A 24295-nucleotide genomic window follows, 5' to 3' on the forward strand; every position below is an offset into this window, starting at 1 on the left:
TCCTTTTCAGCTGGTGTCGCCAAGCCCTTGGCTTTGAACACAACAGTACCTTCAGAGCGCCCCGAAGCTGCTGACCTCCAGCCCAGGTGGCCCCGAGCCCCAGCAGCCCGCTCACCTGTCAAGGTGAAAGCCGAAAAGCCGAGTGCCCTCCCACCCAACCCGCTCCTCCTTCCCTGGCCGCCCGGCCTCACAGAGTACCTTCCTCTAGGTGCTCAAGTCTCCCATCCAGGAGTGACCCATGCTTCCCCTCCTCCCCTGACCCCAACGCCCAGTCTCTCAGGGCACCCTGAAGCACCCTGCTGCTCCTCTGAAGCACACCCGAGGCCATCCATTTCTGGCCTCCCCACCACCAACCTTCCTTTCTCCACAGGCCACTGCCTCCCTGCTCCACCCCACCCTTCCAGCAATTTATCCTCCTCCCAGGGCCACAGCCAGCTTCATAGAAGGCAACTCAGATCATTACTGCCTGCCTCAAACCTCCCCAGCTCCTCAGTGCTCTGGGGGGTGATGCCCAAATTCCTCCCCCCGAGTCGTAGAGCCTCAGATATCCCCCTCCCCCACCTGTGCTGAAGGGCAGGTCCCTCACTCCTTGCTGGCCACATTGGCCTCTGCGTTCCTTGTCCAAGACAGGCCTTTGCCCAGCCGTTTCTTCTGCCTGAACACTCCTCTTGAACTTTATGTAGCTGCTTTCTCATTCCCAGCTCAGCCTGTCACCTCCCCCCAAAGGTCTTCTTACCCCCAACATCTAAAGAAGCCCTGGTCTGCCCTAGCTGGTGTGCGGACGCCTGCAGACTGAAAGGTCCCTGGTTTGATTCTGGTCAAGGGCACATGCCCAGGTGGCGGCATGATCCCCAGTAGGGGGCATGCAGGAGGTAGCTAATCAATGATTCTCTCTCATCATTGATGTTTCTATCTCTCTATCCCACTCCCTTCCTCTCTGAAATCAATAAAAATATATTTTAAAAAATAAAATAAATTAGTAAAGAGGCCCTGGTCACTTTCACTCATCCCTCAATCCCGTGGTCACTTCACTGCCCGTCTCCCCGGCTGGAGCAGTCAGCACACGTGGGCAGGGGCTTGTCTGTCTTGCTCACGGAGGTCCCAGCTCCCAGAGCAGGCCTGGCACAGAGTAGGGGCTGTCCAGCAGCGAACAAGTGGAAATCAAACCCATGTGAATCCCTCACCTTCAAATGGAGCCTGCAACTTGGAAAGCCACCAACAGAGAGAGAGACAGAAACAGGTGAAACCTAGGGAGGGGGAGGGCAGAGTGACAGAACCGAGGCAGCTTCCTGGTGAGGGGAGGAGGAGGCCCAAGTGCACGCTGACCACGGCCAGTACTGCCTCGGACTTGGGCCTGCGGCAGAGACATGGCCCACGTGTGCCGGGAGCCTGACATTCAGAGACAGAGCCCAGCTCTTCACTGCGACCCCTCCATCACATGCTTTGTGTGAAAAACAATCCTGTGACTCACCTTGAAGGAGGGGAGGAAAACATTTGAAAGTCAAAAATATATTAAAACAGCTATTTTCTTCTCTCGGCACTGGCCTCCCTTCCCAGTGCCCCTTGCCCGCCACCCGCCACTGCCTTTCAGAGAGAAGATGCCCGGGGCAGGAAGACGGAGGTGCCCCCGCTGCAGCCCGGGGTCTGGGGAGGTCCCTCCAGCCTGGGAGTGAGGCTGCTAACAGTCTCAACAGGCTCGACGCCACTGCCGACGAGGGGGCCGCTGGGAGGCCGGAGGTGCAGGAGGGTCAGGCAGGATGCAGCGGACAGTCGGGCCTTACCACATGGACAGAAAACAGAAGATAAATGAATAGAGTGAAGACAGGGAGAAAAAAAAAGAAGTTAAAGTTGGGGGGTGGGGGCCAGAGGAGTGATGGGAGGGAAGTCAGGAAGCGGCAGGGTGGGAGGATAAGGGAGACCCCCCGGGCAACACCTGCTCCTGGGGACCAAGAGGCCGGGAAGCTGGGGTTTGAGGCAGTGGAGGCTGCTGAGAGGGAGGGAGCGGGTATAGGAGAGATAAAGGGCACTTGGCACTCGGGAGAGGTAGAAAAGAGGGCCCTGCCAAGGCCACGGTCGGAGAGGACAGAACAGAGGACACGAGAGAAGGGAAAGTCCCGGAGCGGCAAGGCCAGGCCACAACGACCATCTCGGACTCAGTAAACGGGGTGCATCCCCACAAAGCTCGGGCCGGGCTGAATGCCTGAGGGAGGCCCGCAGTGCCATCCAAGGCTGGGCCCTGGCTGGAGACTGATGGAGTCAGGAGCCTGGAGAGGGGCGTGTGCCCCACCTGTGGGCTAGAAGGTCCTGCGGCCCAGTCTTTTGAACACGCTCACAGTGCCTGCATGGTCCATCTGGGCACCCAGGCCCTCGCTGGAGCTGCTCCCCCGGGGCCCCAGAGTCCTCTTAATGGTGACCTTGACCTCGGCTGATGACTTACTCTTGGTGCTCGTGACCTGGCTGTCCTGGGCCTCGGGCACAGGGGCAGCCTTGCCCAGTCTCTGGATGACGCTGACTTTGGCCAGGGACCCTGGGCGGGAGGGGAGGGCCAGGCGCCGCACTGTCGGGGTGTTGGCCGTCATCGCTGAGCTTGTGGCCTTGGCTTTGACAGTCAGCACCTGCTGGGGACCGGCCTTGGTCGGGCCCGGGCCTAGTTTCTTCAGGACCCCGGCATATTGGAGGACGGAGCTGCTGCTGTCATTGTCGCTGTCCCAAGCCAGATCCTCATCCATCTCTGGGGTAGCCCCCAGGCGGCTGAAGACTCCCGTGGGCTGTGGAGGTCAGAGACAGGACAAGTGAGTCATTTAGTCATTCAGCATGTGATAATGGACAGCTGCCTCATGTGCCTGCTGGCCTCCGAGATCGAAGTTGAGAGAAACACCCATTGGTGACACATAGATATTGGCAAGAGCCATGACAGGGAGGTCTAGGGGAGCCCAGAGGAGGCTCCTGACCTTGGGTGGAGGTCAGGAAAGGCTCCCTGGGGAAGGGACATCTGAGATGAGATCTGCGAGCTGACCGGAAGTGGGTCTCGTAAGGAGAGGAGAAAGCACATGCCACAAAGAGGTAAGACCATCGGCTAAGGTTTACAGATGAACAGGAGAGAAAAGACAAATTTGGTCATGACTCGACAGATATTTTCTGAGTCCTGACCCTGTACCTGGCCCTGTGCTGGGTGGTGCTGGGGACACAGGGGTGCCCAAGACAGGCCTGGCCCTGTCCTCAGGGGGCTCACAGTCCAGAGGGGAAGACAGACCTGGCACTGGAAATGACACAAGTAATCCTCTAATTACGACAGGGATCCATTCTGTGGAGGGGAGGGGGGTGCTGGAGAGCAGGAGACAGGGAAGCCTCGTCTCTTCTCGGAGTGCAGGGAAGCTTTCGGAAACACCAACGTTTAAGCCAGACCCTCAGGACTGAATGAGCAGCAAAAGGAGCAGCTGAGTCCCCGAGGCCGGAGTAAGAATCACTGCAGCACTGGCTTGGGCCAAGCTCTGGACGTGGCTCCGTCTTCAAGCCACATGACCCTGAGTGCCATTATCGTGCTCATGCCAAGATTCTAGGAAGTGAGAAAAGGCCAGAGCGGGTGAGGCCTGGTGGGTGAGGGGCTGAGGCAGCAAATGCAGCTGGTGACACTGAAGGGTGCTTACCACGCCCCAGACCCCATAGCACCATGCAGGTACCTCTCACTTAATCCTCACGATCACCCTATCAGGTGGCTGCTATGCAGGAAACCAAGGTAGGAAGGGCATAAGTGACATGGCCAAGGCCATGCAGCCAGGCGGTGGCAGATTCACCCTGTGCAGCGGGCCCAGGCTGGGTGCTCCTACGCACGCACCATGCCTCGGGCCTGTGACTGCAGGGCCAAGGGGAGAAGAGTGGGCTTGCAGGGGGCGGCGGGCGGCCTGTCTGGTGGCAGCACACGCTGCTGCTGTGGGAGAAGGGCTGCAGGGGTTCTCGGTAGCTGCAGTGACCAGTTAGAAGGCCACTGCCCTATCCAGACAGGGAGAGGTGGCAGAGCAGGCAAGACAGATGGCGCCATCCGTCTGGTGACTGCCTAGAATGAGGACCGTGGGGCGTCCCTGAGACAGGGCCCAGGAGAGGGGTTGCTTTGGGGGATGATGCTGAAGGTGGTTTGGGACAGGGCAGCATCCAGGAGTCAGCCAGACCCCAGGACTGGACGTCGGGACAGGTCAGGGCAGAAGACAGGGAAGCCGCCAGTGCAAAGAAGGGAACTGAGGCTGGAAAGGTAGGTGAGATGGGCCCAGGGTGTGCCAGGGGTGAGATGTGGGAAGTGTCAGGAACAACACCCAGGGAGGACAAGAATTTGAGAGCCCCGAGTGGCTCCCCAGTCTCCAACTCACTTTATTGCCCGTCGTGGTGTCTGCCTTGGTCTCGGCACCGAGGCGGTCGAACACAGACGTCCTGTGGAGACCTGGAGGGAAGCGAGGCCATCGTTCAGCACCTGCTGAGTGGCCCCTGTGGCCCAGACCCGGGTGAACATGTGCAGACAAGGGAGGGGACAACATGGCAGCCTGGACCCCAAGCAGCGCTGGTACAATAGGCACACACTGGGCCCAGTTAGGCTTTGTCTACACTTTTTGGTTAACACTGACCTTAACCCACCGGCTCCTGGCTGGTGTCTGCTGTGGGAAGGATGAACTAAAATTGACATATGTTCCTTGTACCTCATACAAGTTCATCAAGTGTGTGTGCAGGAAGAGTTCTTGATCACTACTTGGGCCTCTCACTCTTTTTGGGGTCATAGGCCTCTGAGAAAATCTGATGAATGGTAACAAGTTCTCTCTCTAAATAACAACCTAAACAGTCACCAACAGACTGCTTGATACGATATATAAATACGGAAGAAATATTAAACAATCATTAGCAAGAATGAGCATAGCCGTTCCTCGGTATCTGAGGGGGACTGGTTCCAGTACCCCATGAGTACCAAAATCCGCGAAGCTCAAGTCCCTCATATAAAATGGCACAGTATGTGCAAATCATCTCTATTTCCATGGTGTTAAAGCCGGGTACACCTACTTATCACTATGTCATTCACAGGGATCAAGGGTAGCACTCAGCACGTGGCAAATTCAAGTTTTGCTTTTTGGAAATTTCTGGGCTTTTTTTCCCCCTTGAATATTTTCTTTTCTTTTCTTTTTTCCTTTTTTTGTTAATCCTCACCAGAGGATATTTTTTCCCATTGATTTTTAGAAAGAGTGGAAGGGAGAGAGGGGTAATGGGGAGGGAGGGAGAGAGAGAGAAACATTGATGTGAGAGAGAGACATCGATCGGTTGCCTCCCACATGCACCCTGATTGGGGTGGGGATCAAACCTGCAACCCAGGTACATGCCCTTGACCAGGAATCAAACCCGCAACCCTTCGATGCACTGGCCAGTGCTCTAACCACTGCGAACACCAGCCAGGGCTTCCCTGAATATTTTCAATCTGCAGTTAGTTGAGTCCATGGATGCAAAACTCATGGATATGGAGGATGGACTGTAGATGTACATACACTAAAGTGAAAAGACCTCAATAGAAGAGTAATAGAATAATACCTACAGGATGATGCCACACATTTAGAAGGAAAAAAACGCCCATATGTGTGTGGACATGTATACAGATGCAAGTAAGTTCATGGATGTTAGTCTGGAAAGGTTAGCAACAGGCAGGGAGGTGGGAGGGAGGGAAACAGTCTGTTTTTACTGTACATGCTTCTGCATCATCTAAACGTTTTCCCATGAGAACACAGACTATATTCTGAGTCCACAGAGAGCCATCTCCGTACTACCAAATACAAGCTGCAGCGCTGGACTGAATCTCAACCAGACCCCTCGGGCTCATAACGACAGTCCCCACTTCTTGGGGCACCTGCCCTCAGCCAGGCACAGCACAGCTTTAGAGGCAGCCATCACCAAATCCATGCCCCTGAACCCTCCCCACCCTCACCGTGAAGAGCGCCAGGCTGAGGGACTACAGACCTGCAACACTAACCTCAGGACACAAGGGCAGAGGTGGTAACCTACCCCCTCCTCTATGGCTACCATCGCTGTTCCCTTGGTCCAAGGTCCCCCGGGTCCCTTTACAGCCTGCTTCTCAGCCAATGCCAGCGGGATGAGACCAAAAGGGAAACGCAGTCTATGCCAGCGTGCACCCCTGCCAGGCCAGTACCTTTCGCCGCCTGCTGCTGCTCAAGGATCTTGCGGGTCCGGGGGGTGGTGCCTTTGGGCATGTTGATGATGTATTTCCCCTCCATCTCGGCAGTGACCCTGCGGCGCTTGGTGGGGACAGTCAGGCTCTCCTCTTCCCGGCGGGCCAGGGCAGCTGGGGAAGAGGGTGTGGCTGAGCGCCTTCTAGGATAGGATGTTCTCCCAGGATAGGGACCAGGTGCCCTGCAAAGGGCACATATGTGCCCTTCATCTCCATGCATCCGCATGACTGGAACCCCTTATCTTCCCAACCACCCCATCACCACTGACTCTGAGCCACCGGGAACTCAGATGAGAAACTCAGAGGTCTGAGCCAGCCGGGGCAGAAGGTCCTCGGAAACCCCAGGCTGCGGTGGGTCTCCCACTCTCTGTGGCTCTGTCCACCCCAAGCAGCTCACCTCCCAGCCCAGACTCCCCCAGACCTGGGTTGGGAGGGAAGGTTACCGAGCCCCACCAGGTAGTGGTTTCACAGGTGTGCTCACCTTTCAAAAACTAATCAAGTCCTAAACTTACAAGCTGTATGTAACTAAATTTTAACTCCGTTTTCACAAAAAAGAATCCCCTCAAATGTGTTGAGGGGGAAGAGTGCCAGTCCCTCCCAGGCTACCTTTTCAAACTTTGGAAAGTAATTTTAACTTTCTTTCTCATGGCAGGCAAATCACAAGGCCAGAAGGGGGATGAGGCACTTGCAAACGCCCCCAGCAAAAAGGGAGCGTGCGGGGTGCCAAGGAGGTGGACAGGGCATGATGGGGCTGGGGGTCAGATTACCAAGCCCCCTCCCCGGGCCTCAGGTTCCACTCGTGCCAACATCATGTTGTGGGATGGGTCCAACAAAGGGGAAAGTGGCAGCATAGAGAGGGCTTGACAGCCCTAAGGCCAGAGTCCCAATCCCAGCTTTCGAGCTGAGACCTAGAAGAGCAGAGGCCAGCCTGGGAAGTCTGCAAAGGAAGGGGACACGGGGCAAAGGCCCCACAGGGGGAAGGAGCCTGGAGGGGGCCCGGAGGCAGTGAGCAAGGGAAAGGGACACAAGAGAGGAATCCACTTAGGACTGGATTTTATTGCTGGGATAATGGGAAGCCCTGGAGAGTTTTAGACAAAGGTGTGAAAAGATCTGGCTGAGGGTTCTGAAAGATCCCTCTGGCTGCTGAGAGGAAACAGTAGCTTCTTTACCTTTGACCCCAGGCATCAAGCACAGGGCCGGCTCAGTGCGGGGCTCAGTGAACATCTGTTAAAAAAGACTGAACCACCTACAGTCAACAGTACTGCTGCGTACACTTACCACTTGGTTAAGAGGGTAGACCTCATGTTAAGTGTTCTGGCCACAATAAAATAAAATTAAAAAGACTGAACCCAGCACTGAGTGAGAACCACAGTGCACCTGTGCTTACATACACCATCTCAAGTGCTTCCGACTGTCCTCTGGGTAGGGTACCCCCAGCCCCAATCTATAGACGTGGAAAGCGAGGCTCCCAGAGGTGCAGTGACGTGATCAATGACAAACCCTTTGAACCTGGTGGCCTTCAGGCACTCACAACGCTGGGAACATGACCCCCATCTTCCAACCCACATTCACCTCCAGCTCCTCCCACCACCTGCCCCAGTCCCCTCACCAGCGGCCTTGGCACTCTTTGCTGCCATCTTATTGGACACGGTGACGGAGATCTTAGAGGTACTGGTATCTGGCCGCCTCGGGGGAGTTCCAGGTGGGGAGTCTCGGTTCAAGCTGTTGGCGATCATTCGGGAGGCGGCTGCAGGGAGGAAAAGGAAGAGTCCAGTGCAGTGGGCCCTGGGAGGGAGGCCGGCTGGAGGCCAGCCTTAGGACTGAATGGGGAAGGAGTTCCTCTGTGGCTGTGCTGTCCTCCTGTGGGGATGCCTGAGGGTTGGGTGGGCCAGTCTTTCCAGGAACTAGCCTACCCCTCCCTGCCCTGAGGGCCTTTCCTGAGACCCAAGACCAGACTGGTCCCTACCATACTTCACCCATCAGTTAGCGATGCAGCCCCACACAGACCTTGACCCTCCCATCCACGCTGCACTTCAGCCAAGCCGTTCCCTTGGCCGGGCACGCCGTTCCCGGAGTACCAACAGGTTTGCTCGGCCTCTTCACGCAGGTCTCCTCTCACATGGTCTCCTCAGAGAACGCTTCCCGGACCACCCCATCCACCTGCCCTACACTACACTTTCTCTTCCTTCATAGCCTTTACTGCTGCTCAACGTTAAGTTACATTATTTGTTTACTGGATTCTCCCAGAGCATGCAAGCTCCCTGAGGAGACTCTGCCAGTTCACTGCTGTATCCCCAGTGCCCACAACATTTCTGGCACTTCACAGCCCTCGATAAGCATCTACTGAAAAGATGAACACTACCACCAACTCCCCAACATCTGTGCTAGACAGACCCTACTGATAACCAACTATACCGACAAGGGAACTGGGATTCAGAGTGGGGGTCACTCAGCCAGGCCTGGGAATGTGGGTCTGGCTCCAGCTGGGCTGGGGCAAGAAAAGCGGTGACCTCCCTCTGGGAGTGGGGGACAGTCTCTGATGGACCCTGTTTTCTGTAGAGCAAGAGAGGGATGCCCTAGGGCCGTGGTCGGCAAACTGCGGCTCTCGAGCCACATGCGGCTCTTTGGCCCCTTGAGTGTGGCTCTTCCACAAAATACCACGGCCTGGGCGAGTCTATTTTGAAGAAGTGGCGTTAGAAGAAGTTTAAGTTTAAAAAATTTGGCTCTCGAAAGAAATTTCAATCATTGTACTGTTGATATTTGGCTCTGTTGACTAATGAGTTTGCTGACCACTGCCCTAGGGTATAAGGTGAGAACTGTAGCATGTAAAGCTAAGTAGCAGAGGCCAATCCCAGCATGGGAGGGAGACAGTCGGAGACACGTATAATCATGGCAAGTTAGCACCATTTAGGCAGAGGGAAAACAACTGTCTGTCTCTCCTGAATGTTAGCATTAGGTGCTTTGTGCTCTGCCATCGTGACTGCTGCCCACATGGTGTCCCGTCTATGAGGTCATTCAGCTGTACTGTTGTGATCTGAACCCTTTCCTGCATGTAAGTTGTAGGAGATGTTTACAGAAACGAACCCCCAATTTGTTCAGCCTCCCTTGAACATGCCTTTGGGTAGGCCCTGCCCACAATGACTCTGGGTTGAGCCATGTGACTGGCTCTGGCCAATGGGACAAGAGCAAATGTTACACAAGCAGAGGCTTAGAGGTGATCTGAAAAAATGGGGGCTGCCTTCCTATGCTGCTTTTGGGAGTCCTGCAACCACCCTTGTACGGATGAGCCTGAGCTAGCTGCTAGGAAATGAGAGGCATGTGCCCAAATTGCCCCTGTTGACATCAAGCCAGCCATCAGATGTGTGTTGAGGTCTCTTAGATCAGCCATCGAGACCAGCTGAGCTGGCCAAGAGCAGAAATGACCAACCAAGTCATAAAGCCAGGGGAAAGAAATGTCGGTGTTTGAAACCAGTTTTGGGGTGGCTTGCAAAGGCTAACAAATATGCATGTTACATTTTTTAGGTGTGTTTTTTTTAGGTTTATTTTTTTTTAATGTATCATAATAATAAAGAAACAAAAGTAAAACTAGAGCCGGTTCTCACCATTCACTGATTCCATATTTTCAAATTCACCTCTTCACTAAAATTTACTTGTAACCCCCAAAACTAACACTCACAGTGCCTCTGTGGTCATTCACAGACATGCGCAGAATGGCGAAAAACTTGAGTCGCCCAACACCCACACTCCCAACTGAGGCCAAACAAGCCACACGCTGTGTCCTTGTTTCAGCTCTCATACTGTAAACAAGTGGTCTATGGTTGTGCTGATTAAAACGGCCCCTAAGCACAGCACTGAAGTGCAGTCTGTGTTCCTAAGTGCAAGGAGGCACTGATGTATGTGCCTTATGGAAAAAAATACCTGTGTGAGATCAGCTCCGTTCAGGAATGAGTTATAGTGTTATTGACCACAGTTCAATGTTAATGAATCAACAATAGATAGTAAGTAAAGTGTCTTTAAATGGAAACTCGCATAAAAGAAGGTTCAGTATTGATCAGCTAAGGAAAAATGTGGTGATCAGAGGTTTGCAGGAACCTAACCTTGTATTGCTCGTAGGAGCGTGATTCAGTGTCCACTAATTCGGTGTTCGCAGTGACTTTACAGGACAGAACTACCACCAGCCCCTCATCACCCAGTGGATTTTTCCCTAAGAGAAGAGGGCCTCAGATGCCTTTGCTGCCACCTCTGCAGAATCCAGGTGTGTTCCCTTTACTGCAGGAGGGTAAGAATGAGCAGATGGGACTCACCACTAGGGGTGCCTCGGCGAATCTCGCCCGGGAGGGGGCTAGGGTTGCAGGGCACCGACTCAGTAGCAGCTTTGCACATGTCCTGTAAAAAAAAAAAAAAAAAGTGCCTGGGTTACCAGGGGGACGGGGCATCAGGTGAGGGAACAGGGGACTCAGAAATCTAAACCAAACTAGGGGTATCAGAGCTGCTAGAGAAAAGATTTCAAGACATTTCACTCCTAACCAGGAGAAAACAGACAAATCCTAACTGAGGGACAGTCTACAAAACATCTGACCAGTGCTCTTCAAAACTGTCAAGGTCATGTTAAATCACTATGTTGACACCTGAAACTAAGACAATATTGTGTATCAACTGTAATTGAAAAATAAGTTTAGCCTGGCCAAGGAGCTTAGTTGGTTAGAGCCTTGTCCCAATAAGCTATGGCTGTGGGTTTGATCCCCAGTTAGGGCACATCCAGGAAGCAACCAATGAATGCATGAACAGTGGAACAACATATCAATGTTTCTCTCTCTCTCTCTCTAATAAATTTTTAAAGAGAGAAACAAAGAAGACATCAGTCAATGCAGTGAGGCATCCTGGAACAGGAAAAGGGTATCAATGGAAAATGAATGAAATCCAGAAAGTCTGTAGTTTAGTTAATGCTAGCATACTACTGTTCATTTCTTAGTTTTGACAAATGTACCATCACTATGTAAGATGTTAACATGAGGAAAAGCTGAGTGAAGGACACACGAAACTTTCTGTACTATTGTTGGAACATTTCTAGAAATCAAAAATTATTCCCAAATTTAAAAGTTTAGCCCTAACCGGTTTGGCTCAGTGGATAAAGCGTCGGCCTGTGGACTCAAGCGTCCCAGGTTCGATTCTGGTCAAGGGCATGTACCTTGGTTGCGGGCACATCCCCGGTAGGGGGCGTGCAGGAGGCAGCTGATTGATGTTTCTCTCTCACTGATGTTTCTAACTCTCTCTCCCTCTCCCTTCCTCTCTGTAAAAAATCAATAAAATATATATATATTTAAAAAAATAAAAGTTTAAAGATAAAGAAGTGTGGCTCTGTGACCATCTCCGTGATAACGCAGAGAATGCCCCTGGCTGGAGAAGCCCGCACTGCCGGGGCTTGTTCTGGATGGGGGAACTATGAGGACCATCTCTGGGATGGAGGGAGCTACTGGATATGAGAGTAACCCCGCAGCCGCTACGTGGTAGAGTGGAGTGCTGGGGTGCAGCTCTGAAGCAAGTTTCCTTCTTGGTCAAGTGAAGGGAGGAGCAAATGAGTTAATAAGTATAAAGGGCAGAGACAGCCATGGCAGGCATGGCAAGCACATGGTAAGTGTTAGCAATCGTAACTTCACAAGCACGTCACGCCAGACCTGGCACTCCTTGCCACATACACTATTTGGTAGATGGCCAAAGCCACCCTCTGCAGCAGGGTGTGCGAAAAGCCTGTTTCAGAGAGACTCAGGGAGGCGAAATCATTAGTCTAAGGACATTGTAACCAGAGGGGCCAGCCAGCGGGGCCAGTAATGAATGGAACCACCATACTGTTGGCCAAGTCACCAACTGGATCCCACATAGGAAGCTTCTGTCCTGGGGACAGAGAAGAATCCTGGTCATGATAATTATATTAGTAAGATGACAACTAGTAATAGTAACACGGAGAGCGCTTACTGAAGCCCTACTGTTTACACTGTACTAGGCTTTACAATGTAATATTTACAATCACCCTGCAAAATAGGTTTGCCTATGTGCGCACTACAGATGGACAAAGGCTCAGAGAGGTTAGGCAAAGTGCCCAATGTCACACAGCAAATGCAGAACCAGCCTTGGATCCTAGGTCTGCCTGCCTTTGCTTTTAAGCCTCCTGTCAGCTCTGCCACTGCCCCCCCCCCCCAACCCTAAACCCAGGAACAGAGAGATGGCACAGAGCACCCACCTGGCGGTGTACCACCTTGGCATGCTTGAGGATGGCAATGATGTCGCCCACCACAGTCACGCCCAGCTCATTCATGATTTCCTTGTTAAGATCCAGCAGCATGCTCTTCTGGATCCTGCAGGGGAGGGTCAGCAGTGAGGCCACGGTGGACCAGGGCGGGTGGGCCAGCCAGCTCCCTGTCTCCTCCCACCTCTCCCCGAGTTTGGCTCATCCCCTCGGCGCCCCTTACCTATTATCCACAAACATCACAGCGTAATTGACAGCAGGTCCCGGAGGAATGCCGGCTTCCTTAAAGAACTGGATCCACTCAGAAGTGGCTGGTGGGGGTGGACAGGACTCATTACTCACATTATTCTCTTTACAGAACAGCCACAGCAAAACCACAACAGCAACGGCTCCCACAAATTAAATGCTTATCAAATGCCAGGCCCTGGGCTGAGTGCTTTACACAGATTATGGAATTACGCCTGCCTGACAGCGCCTGCCTAAGTAGCATTGACTCCCCCACTTTGCCAATGAGGAAGCCCCTAGCTTACTGTTTCTAAACTTCCTTCTTGTTTTCTTTGGTGTGACCTTCAAATTGACCCTGCTCTGTTAGGCCAGGTGTTAGGTAAGATCACTGATTTCAAGTAAAATCTTTCTTTTCTTTTTTAATATCTCTGAAACCAGGATCTATCTCACAATCGATGGTGTGCCACAGTTGTCTTTTGTGGGTTTTTAAAAAATATATTTGTATTGATTTCAGAGAGAAAAGCAGAGGGAGAGAGAGAGAGAAGCATCAATGATGACAGAGAATCATTGATCGGCTGCCTCCTGCACGCCCCTACTGGGGATCAAGCCCCCAACCCCGGCATGTGCCTTGACAGACCTGTCGGGGAATCAAACTGTGACCTCCTAATTCATAGGTCGATGCTCAACCATGAAACCACCCCAGCCGGCTGCCAGTTTAATTAGCAACATTCTTTTTCTTTCTCATGATACATAATATTACATCCAACATTCCCTGCTAGTTTGTTTATTTTAATCCTCACTCAAGGACATGCTTAGAGAAAGGGAGAGGAAGGGGGGGGGGGAGAGAAATATCAAATCAAGCCCGAAACCCTTCAGTGCATAGGATGACACTCCAACCAACTGAGCCACACTGGTAATAATTCCATTTATATGAAACTAGAGGCCTGGTGCATGAAATTCATGCATGGGGTGGAGGGGTGTCCCTCAACCAGGCCTGCACCCTCTCCAATCCAGGGCCCCTCGGGGGGTGTCCGACTGCTGGTTTAGGCTCGATCCTCAGTCAGACATCCTTCTCACAATCTGGGACCACTGGCTCCTAACTGCTCACCTGCCAGCCTGATCACCCCTAACCACCTCTGCCTGCTTGCCTGGTTGCCCCCAACTGCCCTCCTCTGTCAGCCTGGTCGCCCCTAACTGCTCCCTTGCTGGCCTGGTAGCCCCTTACTGCCCACCCCCCACCCCGCGGCCTGGTTGCCCCCAACTATCCCCCTCCGCCGGCCTGGTTGCCCCCAACTGCCCCCCCGCCTGCCAGCCTGGTCGCCCCACGCAGCCTGCTGTTCAGTCGTTTGGTCGTCCCTCACTAACCCCCCTGCCGGCCTTGTTGCCCCATGCAGCCTGCCAACCTGCTGTTCAGTTGTTAGTTACTGTGACAGCGTCCCAGACAATTTGTATATTCCTCTATTATTAGTATAGATGTCCAGAAAAGGTAAATCTAGAGATCCATAGAGGTAAAAAGTGGATTCGTGGATTCGTGGTGCGAGGGTCCGGGGGTGGAGGGAGTGGCTGCTAATGGATATTGGGTTTTTGGGGGGAGATGAAAATGTTTTGAAAGAAATCGATTGTGGTGATGGTTGCACAAATCTGTGAATAGAAAAAGATATGTAGCCCTAGCCGGTTTGGCTCAGTGGATAGAGAATTGGCCTGTGGACTCAAGGATCCTGGGTTCGATTCTAGTCAAGGGCACATGTTTCCAAGTTGCGGGCTCGATCCCCAGTGGGGGGTGTGCAGGAAGCAGCCAATCAATGATTCTCTCTCATCACTGATGTTCTATCTCTCTCTCCCTCTCCCTTTCTCTCTGATATCAATAAAAATATATTTTGAAAAAAGATATGTATATAAACTTCTGAATTGTAGCCTTTAAACAAGTCATTGTAAAAATATGAACTGTATCTCAATCAAGCTCTTAAGGGGGAAAAAAAGTACCACATAGGTTGGGAGTAGCTAGCTGCCTAAAGCAAAAGGAACTGCAAAAAAAACTATGCCCAGGATTTTACGTGCAATAACCTCCTTAATCCTTATTACATCCCAGGTTGTAGGAAGTATTAGTATCGCCATTTTACAGGTGAGAAAACTGAGCCTCTGAGAGGCCATGCGGGGGATCTGCTGGACTTCAACACCCAAGTCCTTTATGGCTAAACGAGGCTGCAGGAGGCAAAGACACAGAGAGGAAGCGGGTAGGCCTTGAGCAGGCCTGGCCCCACCTCCATGGTCCTCACAGAACAGCTGTTCCTGCCTGTGACCGGCCCTCCCTCCCCCACCACGTCGTCCCCAACAAGGTCAGACCTCAAAGAGGGCAGTGGGGAGAGGGGGCCCCGGAGAGAAGTCCACAGACTCACCCATTGTCACTGAGACCATTGTCGCCCTGGCCCTCACGCCGCTCCCTGGAGCCTGGAAGAGAGAACAAGGGGAGAGGGCTCAGGAGTTGCCACCGGCTGTGAGTGCTTGTCCCTCTCGCGCTGCCTGTCTGCCTGCCAGAGGAGCGTTCCTGGACTGGGGGCTCAGAGCCCAGGAATAGCCTGGAGCAGCTGGCAGGAAGTCAGCCTGGGACAGAGCTGCCACCACAACTATCCCTTTTGCCTGGGACAAGGCCCAGGGACAGCAAATGTCCACAGCTCTATTCCACACACCTCAAAAGTTTCTAGCTAGAAAAAGAGAGGAAGGAAAAAGAGAGGGGAAAAGGACAGCCCCTACCCAAGACTTTAAGCATAAATACTCCATCCATCCATTCATTCATTCATTCATTCAAAAACTGTATGCTTCACACCTACTAAGTGTGAAGCACTGTTCTAGGAGCTAGGGATACTGAGGTGAACAAAAACATGGAACCTGGCATTTAGGTAAGGAAAGGGGGAAGGGGGACACAGAGAGGAAACAAGCAGAACAGTTAAGATGTGGTGTGTCAGCCCGGCTGGTGTGGCTCAGTGGTTGAGCATCAACTTATGTGCAGGAGGTCACGGTTCGATTTCCAGTCAGGGCACATGCCTGGGCTTTGGGCCTGATGCCCAAAAGGGGGCATGCAGGAGGCAGCCAATCAATGTTATTTTTGTTGTTGTTGTTGTTGTTGTTTTACAGAGAGGAAGGGAGAGGGAGAGAGTCAGAAACATCGATGAAAGAGAAACATCCATCAGCTGCCTCCTGCACACCCCCTACTGGGGATGTGCCCACAACCAAGGTACATGCCCTTGACCGGAATCGAACCTGGGACCCTTGAGTCCGCAGGCCGACGCTCTATCCACTGAGCCAAACCGGTCAGGGCCCAATCAGTGTTTTGCCCTTTATTCTCACATTGACGTTTCTCTCTCTGTCTCCCCCCACTCCCTTCCTCTCTCTCTAAAAATCGATAAAAAATGTTTTTTTAAAAGGAAAAAAAAAAGGTGTGGTGTGTCAGAAAGCCTTTAGTGTCCCGGAGAAACATGGAGGGCCTGGGAAGAAAGAGGTTGCAATCCTAAAGAGGGTGATCAGGGAAGAACACTCTAAAGTGACATTCAGAGACCCAACGGTGGTGGAGGAGTGAGCCATGTGGTTTTACAGAAGAAGAGTGTTCCAGCGGAAGGTAAGCCCAGAGCCCTGAGCCAGGAGCCCATCTGACATGTTGGCTGCAGTGGAGTGAGCAGGAGAGTGAGAGGAGACAAGGGCAGACAGGTGGGGCACCAAATCATGAGGGGCCTCAGAGAAGAAATGAAAAACCGATTTTCACCTAAGAGATTAGCAGGTGCTAGAAAGGTGTTAGAGACATATTAGCACCAATGAAAACTTTCTCCCGGACGTTAATAGCAGCACTGAAAAGAAACTAACGGAAGTAACTTTCTCTCCTGATGATTCAATGCTATCTGACTCCAGGAACATCCGTCCCAAACTTCCCCCTTAGCCCTCATCCTCTTCTCTGACCCTGCCGTATCCTCCATTTCCTCTGCCCTCATCCTTCACTCTGCTCCCTGCCACCCACCCCAGCCCCCGACTCTGATCCCTCGCCCTCATCCCCGTCCACCTCCTCTATGGGGTGCAGAAGGCCCTCTGTCCAGCACACTCCATCTGTCCCCCTCCCCCCCGCATTCTGATGGCTTAACAGAAGCAGTAAAAGAGTAAGGACTCTAACCAGACTGCAGGGTTCAAATCTGGCTCTACCACTTACTAGCTGTGTGGCCTTAGCAAATTACTTTACCAGTCGAGCTTCAGTGTCCCCATCTGTAAACTGGGAAGATACAAACTTTCCTTACCTTAGACCAGTGGTCGGCACACTCATTAGTCAACAGAGCCAAATATCAACAGTACAACGACTGGAATTTCTTTTGAGAGCCAAATTTTTTAAACTTAAACTTCTTCTAACGCCACTTCTTCAAAATAGACTCGCCCAGGCCATGGTATTTTGTGGAAGAGCCACACTCAAGGGGCCAAAGAGCCGCGTGTGGCTCACGAGCCGCAGTTTGCTGACTATGGCCTTAGACAAATGCCGTGAGGGCACATGAGCTTCTGTGGATGAAGCACCTGAGACGCTGTCTGATGCTCACAAAGTGTGGGCTATTCTTAACTCCCAGGCCTCCCACCCCAGCCTTTCTGCTAACACTCAGGGGCTTTGCCTACCTCCCAGTTTTCACACAGAAGGTCACTTGTGCCTGGAATGTTTATCTTCTCCCGTTCTCCCGGGAAGCCCTTCTCCACTCTGCCTTGCTGCTGCCTGCTTTGTGAAGCTCCCCCTAAGTCCCCACACGTGAGATTCTCTCCTCTGCCCCCAGCGAGGATTCATCCTGCCTTTCCCTGGCTCCTGCTGCATCCTTCACTGATGAACATGATCACCGACATCATCCCACCCTGTACTTGGCTCTCTAACACCCACTTCCCCTCCTGGATTTTACTACTGGACAAAGATAACATAACTGCCTCTCTCAAAGGGCAGGGCAAGGAGAGGCTTCAATAAGTCAGGCAGAAAAACATCTCATACACCAGGACCAGAGCCAGGCATATGCTGATGCCTCACACCCTCCTCACGAGTGAGGACTAGTATCAGACCCATTTTAATCAATGAGAGAAACCAACTCATTGAGGTGCAGTCATTTGCCAAATGCCACGTCTAGCAAATGGCTTTACTGGGATTCAAAAACAAGTTCTCCCCGATTCCAGTGCCCATGCAGTAGCTCCTACTGAATGTTCACGAGCCAGGGACTGAGTATATACATATCTCAGTGATTCCTCACAACCACAGGGGAAGAAAGTAAAAATGATCCCCATGTTACAGATGAGAATGGCCGCTCCAAGGTCACACAATAAGTAACTACCGGGCCTGGACTTGAACCCAAGTCAGTCCAATGGCTATGATAATGCTGGCCAAGGGCTTACGATGAGCCAGGCACTATGACCTGTCTTTGCAAGGTTTCAGTTAATGCTTACCAGAAGCCTTTAAGTACTGGTATCCTCCTACAGCCGCAGAATTCCCTGCTGGACTCAGTTTCCTCTCTCCACTGTTAAAAGCCCATCTCCAGCGCTGACTCTCTGAATGGTGAAAATTATAACATTAATAATAATGGAAAAATGACCACTCCCAAAACTCAAGTAATTACCATATACCAGATAACCTGTGCTAAGCCCTTAGAAGGCATGGATCCAAATCTTAATTTACCACTTCCTAACCCTGACTCTGGGGCAAATGGCTTAACCTTTCTTTCTTTCTTTTTTTAAATTGGTTTCAGAGAGGAAGGGAAAGGGAGAGATAGAAACATCAGTGATGAGCGCAGCCGGCATCGCTCAATAGTTGAGCGTCAACCTATGAACCAAGAAGTCACAGTTCGATTCCTGGTCAGAGTATATGCCCAGGTTGTTGCTATCTCTCTCGCCCTCTCTTCCTCTCTGAAATCAATAAAAACATATTTTTTAAAAAAAAGAAACATCAATGATAAGAGAGAATCATTAATCAGCTGCCTCCCGCACACCCCACACTGGGGGTCAAGCCCACAACGCAGGCATGTGCCCTGACCAGGAATTGAACTGTGACCTCCTGGTTCATAGGTTGACGCTCAACCACTGAGCCACGCCGGAGCCGGAGCCACGCAGGCAGGGCAACCTTTCTGGATTTCACGTCCCTCGGTTATAAAATAAGAATGATAAGAGTATATATTCTTAAAGGAGTAAATGAGTTCAAAAACACCAAGCACTTGGAATAATGCTCAACAGGTGATATGTGTATGAGTTCATAAACACCAAGCACTTAGAACAGTGCTCAGCAGGTGATATGTATGCATTAAATAAAATAAATCAATCTTCAGTGAGCTAGGAAAAGGAAAGGACAGTCACTGACTTATACCAGTCCTACGCAAGGTGTGAGCTGGGGACAGAGTATTAGGTAAGTTGATGAGTTCCTGACAATATGGAATCACACTCCATTTAATGGACTATTCTGCTTCCATTGTATTTCAGGTTAAGAGTTCCTTCTCAAGGCCAGCCAGGCCAGTTTTCATTAGGATAGCAAATAGCTTTTCCTTCTCCAGTTAACTGACTGGAGGAAAATGCATCAGTAGTTTTAAAGAAAAAGAAAAACCATGGGATTTGGAAAATTTGTAAGTGGCAGGATGTCGATGTCCCTGACTCCAGATTCCAAGTTGTTCCTGTTGCTGTCTTTGAGCTTCCTTCCTCCTTTCACTTCCTGGGAAGTCTCAGCTACAACAATGACTCTCAAAATCATTATTATGAGTCTACTGAGTTCTACTCAATACTGTCCCAGGCCCTGTGCTAGGAGCTTTACACGCACATTTCATCAGCATCCTGACAAGGACCCGATGATATTCGGACTGTCAGCCCTCACTGCATAAATAAGGTTCAGAGAGGTGAAGGCACAGGCCCACTGCTACAACGTGGAGCTGAGACTTGAACTGAAATCTGTTGGCTTCCAAGTCCAACAATCTTTCACGTCCCCACATCCAGATCTTTCCCGCCAAGCACAAGCATCATCATCAAAACTAACAATAATAGTATATTAACGAGTGAGCACTGTGCCAGGCGCAGAGCGAGGGGCTCCGACAAGCGCGAGCCGACTTCTCATTCCAAACCACATAGATTCAGATACTGGCCCCCACTCTACAGAGGAGGAAACTGAGGTTCAGAGAAAGAAGTCGTTCATCCAGGACCACAACGCAGCGCCGGTGGGCCTGGATGCCATCCATCCCCACCGTTTCCGGCCCAATCCCACCTCTCCCGGCCCACGCCTCACCTGGCCCTCGGGGCCCGCGCCCACTCGCGCCGCCCGCCCGCCCCTCCGGGCGGAACCAACTGTCAGGCACCCCCCGCCCCTGGCCCGGAGGTCCATCCCGAAAGCACTGCCCCTGCCGCCGGAAGCCGGGCTGACCCGCCCGCGGCCGCTCTAGCCAGCGGGACCGCCACCAACGAGAGTGAGGCGGCAGCCGTCACGTGATCGCTCACGGTCTCCCAGGCACTTCCCTCCGCTCTGCACTAGCGGGGAGCGCGTCCAATCAGAAACGCACAAGCGAGGCCCGCATTCCAGCCGGAGTGCGCCTGCGCACAGCGGGGGTGGTGGGGCCCAGCTCCAATACCGAGGGTTCGTGCCCGGCTGGGTCCTGGAGTGGGAGCCGGGCCGTGCAGGTACTGTGCGATCTGGGGGCGCGGCGCCTCCGCTGCCCTCCTTGTGTTGTCACCTCGTGTCGGTAATGCGTCTCTACCCTTACGTTGTTCTCGGTCCCTTTATATCGCCATTCCTCCCTCTTAAATTGTCACCATTCCCCCTCTGTCGCTGTCACCTTCCTTCTGTCGCCATCAACCCCCTTAACTCGCTGTTGTCCCCTTTAAGCGCCCATTGCCACCATAGCTCACAATTGCCCCCTTGTAGTCGCCATTGGCTTCTTATGTCGCCGGCACTCTTGATATGAAATCCTCGCTTCTCATAAACTGTCATCATATACCCGTGTCACCTGCGCACGTCTCCTGTCACCCTCACTTTAAATCGCGTTCATGTTTTCCTCGCCCCTGTGTCACCGTCTCTCCCACGTCACGTTTGCTGCTCTAGCTGTCACCGCCCATGCCTCATGTTTCTGGTTTTCCCCCTAAGGAGCCACCTGCCTTACAGGGTTCTTTCCCTCCCGGTCTCCAGCATTTGCCCGTGTCACATACTCACCACCATGCGGGGTGGAGCACATTACCTGGGGAGAGCCAGAATCCAGCTCCACCACTAAACTTCTGGGTAACCTTGGCTACCAATCACACCTTTGCAATCCAAGCTTCCTCGTCTATGAAATGCACACAGGACACCTACATGGGGTGATTGGGAGGATTCTGCCAGTTTATTCTTGTGTTATGTCCAGCTTGACATGGCAATTTGGGCTAATATTGTTAGTAACCATGTCACTCTCACCCTCGTCCAATCACCTTCACCTCCTCATTGTTGCTCTCTCCCTGCCCCCACTTCTTCATCATTGCTCCGGCGTCAGTCACACACCCTATACCATGCATGATACCCTCTGCCATGGCAGCCACCCACATCACGATCTCCACATTGTCCTTGAGGGGGTGGCCCATCAGCCATCACGAATCTTGCTCACGTAAATAGTTAATCCTTATCTCTTTACCTTGTTGGATTGAGTGATCTCTACCCAAAACAAATTAGAGCATTTAGCTGGTACAGTGGTGTGAGTTGAGGAGGGCATGGTGAGGGGGAGACTATAGGTAGCTTAGACCCAGACCTCCCTTGACTTCTAGAATTGAGGGTACAGAGAGTTGAGGCAGGTCCCACCACACCTCAGTCAAGCGTCAGCAACCCTGAGTCCCCAGGTGGAATGGTAAGGATCTTATTTAGTCAGCTGGCCTGCGTGCCGCAGTGGAGGACAGTGGCTACGGTGTGTCCCTGGGGTCTGAAACACCTGGTTCCAATCTTGATTCTAGCATTTTTAAAAATTTTTTTTAAAAATATATTTTATTGATTTTTTACAGAGAGGAAGGGAGAGGGATAGAGAATTAGAAACATCCATGAGAGAGAAACATCGATCAGCTGCCTCCTGCACACCCCCTACTGGGGATGTGCCTGCAACCAAGGTACATGCTCTTGACCAGAATCGAACCTGGGACCCTTCAGTCCGCAGGCCGATGCTCTATCGACTGAGCCAAACCAGTCAGGGCTATTATATATATATATATATATATATATATATATATATATATATATGTATGTATATGTATACACACACATATATATATACATATATATATACATATACATATACATATACATATATATATTTATTTTAGAGAGGAAGGGAGAGGGAAAGAGAGATAGAAACATCAATGGTGAGGGAGAATCATTGATCGGCTGCCTCTTGTATGCCCCCTACTGAGGATTGAGCCGGAAACCTAGGGCATGTGCCCTGACCGGGAATCAGATTGTGTGACCTCCTGGTTCATAGGTTGACGCTCCACCACTGAGCCATGCCAGTCGGGCGATTCTAGCATTTCGTACTTAAATAGTTGCATGACCTGGGCAGATAGCTTAATGTGCCTGTGCCTCAGTTTCATTCCTGCAACACGGGAATGAAAACACAAGTTATTCACTCTCAGCAACTATTTAGAAAGCATGTTCTACATGCCTAACCCTGTGCTAGGCACTGGGCACACATCAGTGAACGAACCTAGAGATCTCTGGCCCCATGGAGTGTACAACCTAGCAGGGAAAAGAGACAATCAGACAACAGGTAAGTAGATTGTAGGGTGTTTTAGGAGGAGGGTGGGACTGCACGATAAAGGCTGTAGTTTGAAATAAGGTGGTCAGAAAAGGTTTTCTGATATGGTGATGTTTGAACAAAGACCCGAATTAAGGGAGAGTGGCGTGTCTGTCCCTTAAGGCGGAGCGAACAGCAAATACAAAGGCCCTGAGGGGAGAACAGGGAATATTGAAGGGGTAGCAAGGAGGCCGGTGAGGGAGGAGAGGGCTGGAGGATGAGGTCGCTGGAGCGCTGAGGGCCGATCAGCTTGGCTCTGAGTGAGGTGGGCCGGAGCCACTGGAGGATTTGGCGGAGGAGAGGGACACCATTTGATGTGACATGATGTGACCCAAAGCAGCAGCCAAGTACCAAGGATGGATTGGCACGGTCAGCCTGGTTGGAAGGTGCGCCAGAGCCCTCTTCTTAAAGCTGCACGCATACCAGGATGCCCTTCCTATTGGAGGAAGCTTCTCACGGCCCTCTCAAGGACTGGGATGGGGAGGGATATTGGTAGTTTTTGAAGGGCCAAAGCCACCTCTGGGTTCATTTGCTGTTGGGGAGGGGGGAGGGGCGGGCATCTACAGAGCTGCAGATAATAAACAGCAGGAGAGGCACCTGTCCGCCCCGCCGGCCTGAGGCAGCCTGAGTTCAAATCCTGGCTCCGCTGTTTCCTGGTTGTGTCCCTTTGTGCCAGTGACTTCATCTCTCTGGGTCTTTAGTTCCCTTATCTGGTAAACGGGGCTTTAAAAAAAAAAGAATTACGTGTACAAAATGCTCAGATCAGTGCCTGGCTGAATACACATAAGGAGCCCTACCTTCTAGCCCCACATCCTGCACAGGCGCAGGCCTCCCTCAGAGCGGCAAGGAGCAGGCGTTCTGTTCCTCTGAGCCATGAGTCGCTCTGTCAGTGCAGTATCCTGGAGCAGACCTGAGCTCTGTTCTAATTCCCGGCCAGCAAACCGACACTGCAACCTAGGGAGCAATTCCCCTGAGCCTGCCCCGCACCTGAAAACCCGGGATCATAATGCTCTTCCCCCCAGATATGTTGTGTTATTTTTGAATTCAGATACCCACCATTTTCTGTTGCAATGCCACCATTCTCCTCCCTGCTTTCTTTTCCTTCAAGACACATTGTATGTGTCACTCATTGATCTAGTGTCTCACTCCCCCCCCCCCGCCCCCAAATGCCATCTTTACCAGGGATTTTGTTTCTGTTCTATGCTGCATCTTCCATCTCCAGACAGGGCTTGTCAGCAGGTAGTCACTGAATAAATACAAGCTGAATACCTAGATGAACGAACTGGCCACTGAGCACCTGCCATGTACTGTCCCTGTGTTGGGTGGTCATGGGGACATAGACGTGACTGAGACAGCCTCGCTCTGCCCTCATAGGTGACACAGTCTAATGGGAGAAACAGCTCCCTCACCAGGCAGTGACAGCCCAGAGTGGTCAGGGCTAGGATGGAGAACCTGGGGGGACTGTCAGAGCCCAAAAAGGGGTGCCTGAACCAACTAGGGGGTGAGGGAGGGCTTCCTGGAATAGATGGTACTCGAGTTGATAGGAGTGAGCAAGATGAAAGGAGAAGCTGTGGGAGGGTTGGTGGTGAAAGTGGTTTCCGTTCAAGGAACCGAAAGATATTAAGAATGGCTGGGTCATCAAGGATGGCGAGAGTAAGTTATCAGGGAAGATCGTTCAGGACTCGGATCCACAGTGAGGACACTGGGGGCCCACGGAGAGCTTTGGAGTGGGGATGGGAGACAGGTCAAACTCGGAGGGGGATTAGAAGGGTTGAGTGAAGGCTGGAAAGGAGGTGGCCAGGTTGAAGCCATGGGAGAGAAAAGGGGAGGGGGGGGGAGACCCTC

General features: G+C 51.9%; 1 protein-coding gene across 2 annotated transcripts; it reads right to left on the reverse strand.

The window, feature by feature from the left end:
* Window positions 1-238: 238 nt before the first annotated feature.
* On the reverse strand, window positions 239-18230 carry LOC307116107 (uncharacterized protein C19orf47). 2 transcript variants are annotated; one of them, XM_079799779.1, is made up of 9 exons: window positions 15077-15125; window positions 12679-12766; window positions 12450-12564; window positions 10516-10597; window positions 7821-7958; window positions 6173-6325; window positions 4362-4432; window positions 2438-2768; window positions 239-1776 (listed from the first exon to the last, which is right to left on the reverse strand). In XM_079799779.1, the coding sequence occupies exons 1-9, from the start codon at window positions 15093-15095 to the stop codon at window positions 1688-1690; spliced, it is 1086 nt and encodes a 361-aa protein (XP_079655905.1). In that variant the 5' UTR covers window positions 15096-15125; the 3' UTR covers window positions 239-1687. The 2 variants fall into 2 exon arrangements, with proteins under 2 accessions (XP_079655905.1, XP_079655904.1); XM_079799778.1 differs by adding an exon at window positions 18126-18230 and having other exon boundaries at window positions 243-2768; window positions 15077-15128.
* Window positions 18231-24295: the final 6065 nt, after the last annotated feature.

This window comes from Cnephaeus nilssonii, assembly GCF_951640355.1.
Source record: "Cnephaeus nilssonii genome assembly, chromosome: 20".
In the NCBI taxonomy this organism is placed as follows: domain Eukaryota; kingdom Metazoa; phylum Chordata; class Mammalia; order Chiroptera; family Vespertilionidae; genus Cnephaeus; species Cnephaeus nilssonii.

What these genes read in the sequence shown, in the direction of transcription:
- LOC307116107 (XM_079799778.1), bottom strand. An exon ending in GTGATGTTTGTGGATAATAG is followed by an intron (nt 12,565 to 12,678) that starts GTAAGGGGCGCC and finishes CCTCCCCTGCAG; the next exon opens with GATCCAGAAGAGCATGCTGC. An exon ending in ACACCACGACGGGCAATAAA is followed by an intron (nt 2,769 to 4,361) that starts GTGAGTTGGAGA and finishes TGACCTCCACAG; the next exon opens with CCCACGGGAGTCTTCAGCCG.